This window comes from Jatropha curcas, chromosome 10, assembly GCF_041381405.1.
Source record: "Jatropha curcas cultivar XTBG-Jc1 chromosome 10, XTBG_Jcur_1.0, whole genome shotgun sequence".
Classification (NCBI taxonomy): domain Eukaryota; kingdom Viridiplantae; phylum Streptophyta; class Magnoliopsida; order Malpighiales; family Euphorbiaceae; genus Jatropha; species Jatropha curcas.
The window spans coordinates 13,783,014-13,792,763 of NC_143160.1; the positions used below are offsets into that span (position 1 = coordinate 13,783,014).

General features: G+C 37.0%; 2 protein-coding genes across 2 annotated transcripts; one reads left to right on the plus strand and one right to left on the minus strand.

Annotated features, from left to right (window-relative positions):
* The first annotated feature begins 2,648 nt into the window (after window positions 1-2,648).
* LOC105628355 (cytochrome c oxidase assembly protein CtaG / Cox11 family) lies at window positions 2,649-7,502 on the plus strand. Its single transcript, XM_089715723.1, has 7 exons — window positions 2,649-2,870; window positions 2,960-3,263; window positions 3,355-3,407; window positions 4,376-4,448; window positions 4,541-4,645; window positions 6,953-7,033; window positions 7,142-7,502. Exons 1-7 carry the CDS (start codon window positions 2,791-2,793, stop codon window positions 7,241-7,243), a joined length of 798 nt encoding a protein of 265 aa, XP_089571849.1. The 5' UTR covers window positions 2,649-2,790; the 3' UTR covers window positions 7,244-7,502.
* Window positions 7,503-7,807: 305 nt separating this feature from the next.
* On the minus strand, window positions 7,808-9,502 carry LOC149493147 (UDP-glycosyltransferase 43-like). Its single transcript, XM_089715756.1, has one exon. It carries the CDS (start codon window positions 9,461-9,463, stop codon window positions 7,940-7,942), a length of 1,524 nt encoding a protein of 507 aa, XP_089571882.1. The 5' UTR covers window positions 9,464-9,502; the 3' UTR covers window positions 7,808-7,939.
* Between the last annotated feature and the right edge of the window lie 248 nt (window positions 9,503-9,750).

A 9,750-nucleotide genomic window follows, 5' to 3' on the forward strand; every position in this document is an offset into this window, starting at 1 on the left:
TCTTCCAAAATCTCGAATTCCTGTCCATACCCCAACTTTGCAGTGCGTCTATACAAGATTTTTTACGAAGCATTATATCAAACCCCATGGAGGAGGACCAACTGTCTCGAACTACTCCAACCAGATCTTCGTCATGAAGCCAGGCATTATCAAAACGGAACCTCCTCTCCTTCCTACGAGGTACCTCACCCTCAACCGTCGAAACTAACAATGGGTCATGGTCCGATGTTGGTGAAACCAACGTAGTCGTAGAAGCTTCTTGGAATAAACAGGACCAGCAATTATTAGCCATAACACGGTCAAGTTTCTCACGGGTGACAATTCGACCAAATCTTTTTAAAAACCAAGTAAATTTATAGCCTTTAGCAGGAATATCACATAAATCACTCTCCACTACCGCCTCCTTAAAACCATTCAACAAGTATCTAGGATATTGGTTTCCACCAATCTTCTCTGAATCAGCCAATAGATTATTAAAATCCCCAACACATAACCAAGGACCATTATGTCTACGAGATAAATTTTTAATCAAGTCCCAGGAGTCCTGCCTTCTACATCTTTTTGGAAACCCATAAAAACCAGTTAGGCAACATGAAATACCAGAATAAAGAACCATAGCATCAATAAAATTATTTGAGTAACAAGATATGGAAACATCAACTTCACTCTTCCAAAGCAAACCAAGACCAACACTTCTCCCAATACAATCCACAGAAAAGCAAGAATCAAAACGCAACAAAGAACAAAGGTCAACAAGCTTCATTTTATGAACTAAAGTTTCACAAAGGAACAAAATAATAGGGCGGTAAATTGCAACAAAGTCACATAGAGCTTGTACTGTCCGAGGGTTGCCAAGTCCTCGACAGTTCCACGAAAGGATCTTCATTGCTTCCGGCCATCCTGCCTCACAGGATCGACCGATGTATGTTTCTCCGACTGATTGATGGTCAAAGTGGTACCAGATGCAGAATCATTTTGATTAGAAACTGCAGCGGTGCTATGAGTTGTAGGAGTAATTCGTTGTCTTTTTTTAGTCTCATCACTGATACATAAAGCCACATCTTCAACTCCGCCCTCTTCAAAAAAATCATCTTCCATTTTATCGGAGTTATTGCCTTCGTCAAGATTTGAAGATGTACCGTAAAAGGAGTTACGAAAATTTCTCACCACAGTGTTATCTCCTTCCAGAACGGATGTCCAATTTCTAAGTGTCCAATTTGCTGAAATTTCAGCGACACCAAAGGATCAGATCCAGGAACTCTGTCGTCTCGCTCCACGCCTCACCGGAGCACGAATACTATCATCCCAAGCCAAAATCAGTTCCTCTCTTGGTTTAGATAACCGAAGATCGCAGAATGACTCTGTATGACCAATGCGGCCACATAGAAAGCAAATCGTGAAAACCTTCTCATATTGAAAACGAACATAATAAACCTCTCCAGACAGAGCAATTAATTTCTTTTTACATTTGAGAGGCTTCCTAATATCCAGTTTCACTTTGATGCGAAGGAATTCAAAAACGGCCTCCATAGATGTCTTAAAATCATATTCCAGATAAGATCCGAGGAAATCACCCAACTCTCTAGCTGTTCCTTCATCCACAATTCCATTCGGAACATCTCTAATTTGGACCCAAATGTCAGCAACAATAAAGGGATCTCCAAAGGGTTTTCACCACTTTGGATCTGTTGCCAAACAAGAAGATGTTTATTAAAGAACCAAGGACCACCGGAGATAGCCCTGTCCATATCAACCACATTGTAGAAACGGAAGAGAAAACGTTTGGCTCCCACTTCCTGAATATCCATTCAGCCTAAAGGATGCCAGAGATCTGCTAGCGTGTGTTTCATAGCCTCAAAGTTGACTCTGCTATAAGTGAGAAACATGCTAACCAAACAGAAACTATACGGATCAACTGGAGGGTTATGAGTTGGAGTAGGAAGGGAAAGCCCAGTCTCCTCCTCCTCATCTATAGAAAGGTGAGCAAAATTATCTTCCATGGCTGAAACGGAAACAAATTCAGGCAAGAGGAAGGAGTTATGTTTTCGTTGGATTGATGGAAACTTGAAGATCTGGAAAAGATGGAAGATGGTTATGGTTTCATGGCGACAAAAAACAAGGCGTGCACATAGTGGACAATATCCAAGGCGTGTGAGTGGAAGACAAAGATTCATTGTTTCAAGGCATCCTAGGCTTGCACATGGCAGACAAGATGTTGTAATTTTGTAAAGTTCTACCACACGACAAAATTGCACATACCCCAAAATCATCCTCTTCAATCCAGGTAAATTATACTCCGTGACCTAGATCAATCCTGAATTTTGATTTAATGACGAATTCTCTTTTTCATTTTTCAATTTTTGATTTCAACATATCTAACAGTTACAAGACTACGAGCACTTCACATTATTGGCCGAGTTTTGGCAGTTATAATCGGATTCCAAGACCAAGATGTGAATTCAACACTTCACCAATCGGTCATTGGCATGGTAATGGTTGTATTAAGAAGAATTTTGCTACCTACAACGCTTCTAGTACAGAGCAGAAATCCCTTACACAACAAAATGTGTAATTTGGTAAAGTTCTACCACACGACACCGTTCCAATGATGCTGTAAACTTAACAGAAAACATCAAATACGCTGCTTATTCACGCCCAAGTCCCTAACTCTATTTCATTTTCTCGTCGATTTTATTCACTTTCTCAGCACCCAAGCAACGGGCTGAATGCAACCTTCAAATTTTTGATCTTGTGAACAAAATTATTATTCAAAGTACCTCAAAAAGAATCATGTCATGGTCAACCGTTGCTAGAGCTAGGACAAGTTTTCACCTCAAATCCATACCCCAAAATCATCCTCTTCAATCCAGGTAAATTATACTCCGTGACCTAGATCAATCCTGAATTTGGATTTAATGACGAATTCTCTTTTTCATTTTTCAATTTTTGATTTCAACAGAGCTAACAGTTACAAGACTACGAGCACTTCACATTATTGGCCGAGTTTTGGCAGTTATAATCGGATTCCAAGACCAAGATGTGAATTCAACACTTCACCAATCGGTCATTGGCATGGCAATGGTTGTATTAAGAAGAATTTTTCTACCTACAACGCTTCTAGTACAGAGCAGAAATCGAGAAAGACACTAATTTATCTAACGGGTTTGGTTATTGCAATGGTTGGGAGTAGTTATGCCGCTGTTCCTCTTTATAGAAGGTTTTGCCAAGCTACTGGTTATGGCGGCACCATTCAGCGCCGGGAGGTCTTTCTTCTTCCTTTCTTTCTCTGTTGCTCATATTATCTTCTTCTTGTGTGTTCAACTATTGGATTCTATGTATTGTGTGTTTTTTTAGAGTGTTGAAGAGAAGATTGTACGGCATTCTAAAGAAGGAACTGTAACTACAAGGTCTTTTTCTTTTCTTTTTTCCCTTTTTGGGATATTATTTTTTCTTTCTAATGTTCTAAGTAAATTGGGGAAGGAACTTTTTGTTTCTAGAAGAAAGAGTGCGTGTTTTATTTTTGTTGAGGTTGTTGCTTACTTCATGAATCAGATATACAAGTGCAAGAAATAAAAAAATTATTTTAAGTTGTTTAAGTTTCGAAAGAACAGGTTTATATCACACATGAAGGTCTTTGTTTTTCTGTACATGTGCTGTTGTAGAATAGAAAGAATTGTTTTTGCTTGTTGAATAATTACACTTGTACATGTGTTTAGTTTTTTAATAATGTATGTTCAGGGTTGAATTGTTCAAGTAAATTGGCATTTTATAGATTCAGTCATATTGCATTTGCTTTTCCTGTTAATTGACACGGCAACTACTGGTTGTACTGGCTTGAATGCAAATTTCATATAGTTGCTCTTGCTCCTCATATGTGAGTGCTTTGATTAAAGGTTTTCATTTCCTTTTTATTTTGAATTACAGTGTTTTTGTCTTCAGCAATGTGGACAGATCGACGCTATTCCTTTGGATGCCTAAAATTCTAGTTTAGACTTTGGAATAAGTTATTACAAATTTTTGTTTTTTGATATCGCATTATTTTCATTTTCTAAAGAACCTGGCTTTCTCTGTCTACTCTTACAAAATCTTAAGATGACCAAGCACCTGTGTTGTCTTCCTTAATTGTATCTTGCTAGCACTGATAAAATGATACATAAATTAATGTATTGCTTCGCTTTCTGGGACCAATACTGAACTTAAGAGTGACTATTCTGAAGATGTCTTAGGGTGCATACATAGGCTAGTTCTATGTGCTTATGATTTGGGGCACGGATTTATATGCAACACTTTCTCTCTCTTATTTTGATTTTCTACAAGCATTATTGTGATGACACATCATCCCCCCCCCCCCCCCCCCCCCCTTTTTTGTCTGCAGGGAGATTGTGGTACAGTTTAATGCTGATGTGGCCGATGGTATGCCATGGAAGTTTATTCCCACGCAAAGAGAGGTTCACCCTTGTATAAAAACATATATTTTTACAATTAACTAGATACTTTCCATGCAAATTGGATTCTTCACTGGAATTTTTCTTCTCTTCAGGTAAGGGTAAAGCCAGGAGAAAGTGCTCTTGCATTTTACACAGCTGAAAATCGAAGTTCAACTCCCATAACGGGTGTATCTACATATAATGTTACCCCAATGAAGGTAGGATTTTTTTTTTTTTTTGACAGATGTGAATTTGATTTTGACTTTCTGCTCTCTACAATAATATTATCCCTTGGCTAATGCCTTTCATATCACTTTCAAATGTTCTGCATTGTGCTCCCTTAGACATAATGAGACATAATGAGCCATAATTGAGATCTTCTGAGAAGAATGGTGGCTATAACTTATTTTCAGCCATTTTTCTTGAGTTATTAGTAGCATGGGAAGGAATAAAATCTAATAATTAAATGAAAATCCTAACAATTGGAATCAGTGAACTCGAATTATATAATTGGATCTGCACATAATTTGCTAATGTCCAATATGTAGTGAATGGTTCGATTGATGATTCAATTCGGAGTTGCATATATTAGATTAGTTATATTCTGAAGGGTTTATTAATAATAATTTTATTTGCCAAACTTGGTCCACAACCTGTTCATTTTTTTGTCTATACAATGCAGTTCTTGCTGAAACTCCTAGTCATTGGCTGATAGCATCTACTTTTTATTTGCTGAATTACTGTGCAGCACTATTGATTTAAAAATATGCACGAGAAAATTGTGTTTAGCATGCATCTTTGGCATTTTTTAAATGTCATTTAATTAGTGTTATCGTGTCCACACATGCATGATGCGGAACCAATGGTGTCCGTACAACATTCATGTCAAAGGAGCAGTTTCTTCAGGAATTACTCTTTTTTTTTTTTTTTGTGCGTGAGTCTTGACATTAGCTAAGAAGCAGTGATAAAATCGATGTGTTTGATTGTGAATTTATTCAATTCTCTCTTTTTTCTTTTTTTTTTTTTTTAACAAATAAATGTTATTTGGTTTTATTTTATCGGCTTTTGTGTTGAAATTTGGGAAGTCATTCTCTCTTTGAATGAGCTCAAATTATAGCTTAGTTTCTTCCTTTATCTAAATAAGCCTCGTTCCAGCATTGGTGTTTTCAGTTTTTAAATCTTTCTTTTCTTAAAAGAAGAATGGGGCACAAAGGAGGAGGAAAGAGAAAAAAATCCATAGCTGAAAGCCCTTGGGTTGCCATTTAACATTTCTTAAGTAGGCTTCAACCACTTATTAATAATCCAACCTTGCAATAGCTTGAAAATTTTCACTTGCTTATCTCATGCAATAATTCATATCATTCCTTCACCAATTTTTTCTTTGTTCTTCTGAAAGTTCTTTTGTTTTTTGGGAACCATGGCATATCAATGTACCTTGGTTGTTTGTTTGGCTTCAGGAAGGTTGGAATTAACTTTTTGAGAGTAAACTTCTCTGCATCAAATTAGCTGAAAGGAATGAATATGAAACTTATTGTAAGAAACGCAAGAGTAAGGAGCTAAAAGTTAAAGCATCTCTCTAAAATCAAATTGAAACACTATCTGCAGAATTAAATCTTTCAGAGGAAATATAATGTGAATACCCATAAGAAATTGCTATACTGTTAGTAAAACAAGAGAAATGGATATGTACAAAATTATGATTGCAGCAATGAAATGGGTAGATTGAAAGTGTTTTAAGAGGTTGGAAGAGTTAGGTTCTGCACTTCTACTTTTCATTTTTTAGTCAGAGCGATAGCAGCTGTGACCACATTCTACTGTCATTTTTATCAAAGTTGCTCATCGTTACCCATTTTACTCAGTTGAATTCTTGAGCTAATGTCATCGTGTAATGCTCACCTTTTGGGTTTTAATTAATAATAGGATGAAGGCACAAAGATTCAATCTCTTATCTACTTCTATGTTCTTTCTTACTAACCTTTAACCCTTTCACCTGACTGCTCCTGATCTGTCCTGCATGCTGCATAATAAGCTTCTTGAAGTCTATCTTGCTTGATGGCTTGCTATGTTGCCCATTGTCTATTCGTTTGAGTTCTCATCTTTATTTTTCTTTGAAGAAAGTACTTCCCTATCTTTAAATTTTTAAGTTGAAAATATCTTTATTTCTGTTGAGCTTACTCAAAATGATAAAATTAGTAAAGATTGATGATCGATCAAATCAATGTGAATATTCAACATTCATCTGAAAGGACCTTAAAAGTCCAAATGGTTACTATTAAAATTACCATACTGAAATCACTTATCAGTTAATATATGAAGATTTAAAACCTCACTAGCCAACCCCATATGAGAAATGAAATTACTATCTAATCCATGCTGGTGTTTATCAGTAGAGGGAAAGCTAGAATGCGGTTTAAAATCTCGTTTTTGGAGCAGGAAATATTTCACCCTAATAACTTTAACCTGTAATCCTTACTTAATTTGTGTACGTGTTACACCTTTCAGCATTAGTTTGCAAATCTTTGCAGGCTGCAGTGTACTTCAATAAAATACAGTGCTTTTGCTTTGAGGAGCAGCGGCTTCTTCCCGGGGAGCAGATTGACATGCCTGTAAGTAGTGTTTCTCCACCATCCTTACGCAGTAACTCTTTATAATGTTAAGATTCAATATCATCTGTTTGAAAACATCGTATGAATAGTCTATTTTTGTGTTTGCAGGTATTCTTTTACATTGATCCAGAATTTGAAACAGATCCTAGAATGGACGGAATTAACAATATAATTTTATCCTATACATTTTTCAAGGTTTCAGATGAATGACTCTATGTACATGCCAGAACTCATTTCCTCCTTAAGTTATAGAGCCATGTACTTTTTTGGTATAGATGACAGTATAAAGGATTTATAATTCTTGCTGATCATGTTTGTTCGCACAGCTTTTGTTTCCTCTAGGTTAACATTCTTTTGATTTTAGTAAGTGGGTTCATACTCGCTGTGAAATGTAATAATTTGAGAATCTATCTTTGAATCATTTTAGTAATTCTCATTCAATACGAGAACTGCCTTAGTGAACATAAAAGAGGGATAATATCTATTTAGTGCTTACAATTTGGCCAAATTAACTAGTTTATTCTTGCATTTTTCAAAAAATACAGTGCTCTTTTTGAAAAGGTTGTTTATAAAATAGAGTGCTTTGGTTCTCTCATTCAAAATTAATTTTCTTCATTAATTTATAATAGGGAAAATGCCTTTTTTTTTAAAAAAATTTGTCTATAGAATTTTGCCTTATGCTTTCCTCCCAGCGAATAAAATTTTTATGTAATTTAATTATTTTCTTAATTCTTCTACAAAATTAAAAAAATTTACAAATAATAAAATATCAAATTTAACAGAACTGAGTGATTAAATAAATAAAAGTAGTATATTTTACATTGATAGCCAAAAGTTAACAATCAAGACATCACTTGATACCAATGACAACAAGACATCAATTACGTAAAAACTAAGAATTTGAAGTCAAATTTCGGCCGCTAGTTTCTCAATCAAGGATGTTAACGATGCGTTGGAAGATCCATTTTCTTTCACAGCCATTCTGCTCTTTTTGCTCATTTCCCTTACCTTTCTCCTTATCTCATTATCACCGTCCATCAGACTTTTTATCCCTCTTTCCAATTCACCGGACAACACCAAATCATTCCCTTCAATCCTATAATCTAATCTAATTTCAACCGCTAATCCCAACTCTTTCACTAATTGAAAAGCATTCATTTGTTGCTCCGCATATATTGGCCACGTGGCAATTGGTACACCATACCATAAACTCTCAAGTATTGAATTCCACCCACAGTGCGATACAAATCCTCCAATCGCTTCATGAGCCAAGATTGTCACTTGTGGGACCCACCCGCAAACTAATCCAATCCCAGCCGTTCGATCTATAAACCCTTCAGGCAATATCGCCCTAGCATCTGTATACTCACCAGGAAGGTCCAATTTACCCTTAGGCGGTTCACGAATGGACCACAAGAACCGAAACCTGCTCCGCTCTAGCCCGACCGCTATTTCTCGCAACTGGTCTCCACCGAGACTTCCCATACTCCCGAAGCACAAGAACACCACCGAGGACGGCGGCTGACCATCGAGCCATTTCATGATGCTATGTTGTTGGTCTCGCTGTGGGTGCCATTGAACCGGACCGGCAAGGTCAAGAACCGGTCCAACGGAGTAGACTGGAGATGAGGTAGTTGATAAAACTGAATTAATTGCATATGGTTCGAGTTCTTGAAACGTATTTACAACTATACCTTTCGTTTCACTATACCTGCGTGCGTGGTGTAAGAACCAGTAATGACTATCTTGCCTTCTTTTCAAAACTGAAGTAGGCAACACCAACGGAGGCAACGGGTTGGCGAAACAAGGAACGATCAACTCAGTGGATGAGTCTTTTGGCACAATCAGCTCGTCAGGATCGTCAGAGTGAATGAACTCAGTAGCGAGTTGAGTATCTAAAACTGGTAAATGAAACATGAACCCTAAGAAACTAGCTGGAGATGCAAAATAAAGATAACAAGGAATATGAAGCTCATTAGCAACATCAATCATTGGAGTAGTGAACATATCAACGAATAGCCCAGCAACTCGGACTGAGTCAGACTGAGTCTGGATTTTAGCGATTGCATTTTTAACATGGAGCTTGTGTTTCTCGATAAAGAGTGAAATATAACCCAGCGAAGATTGGTAATGATCTGGTGAAGGAGAGTCTGCAGGAGGGAGGTGGATGAAGTTGATATCGGAGGACGTGGAGGCGCGTGATTGGATATAGGAGTTAACGATTGGTCTTTGGGATAAGGAGATGATTAGTACGGTGGAGGAGAATCGACGGTCATGATTGATTAGACGCTGGGCAAATTCAACGGTTGGGACAAGGTTGCCAATGCCAGGAGTGGAGATGAAGAGCACTTGGAATTTGGACATTCGTTCTTCTCTTTTTGTTTGTTCTGTTCTAATTTTTTGAGAAGAGGAATACATTAGAAGGCACATGTGATGCAGTTAAAATAGGAGAAAGATGCTTGAGTCATGGATGAGCTAATAGTTCAATAAAATATGCAAAAGGACAAAATGTTTCCTTCATGCAACCATTGTTTCCATTTATTTCAATGCGGTTAGTACAAAATGTGAGATCCTAACAAATCTCATATCACCTAAGCATAAGATGAAAGTGATATATATAAGGAATGACAAGTCTTAGACTAACGAGAGACTTTTTAGACTATGAGTTGGTTCCAGCCCAAGAATAAATCCGTGCAAACCTGAATGGATTCGATCCA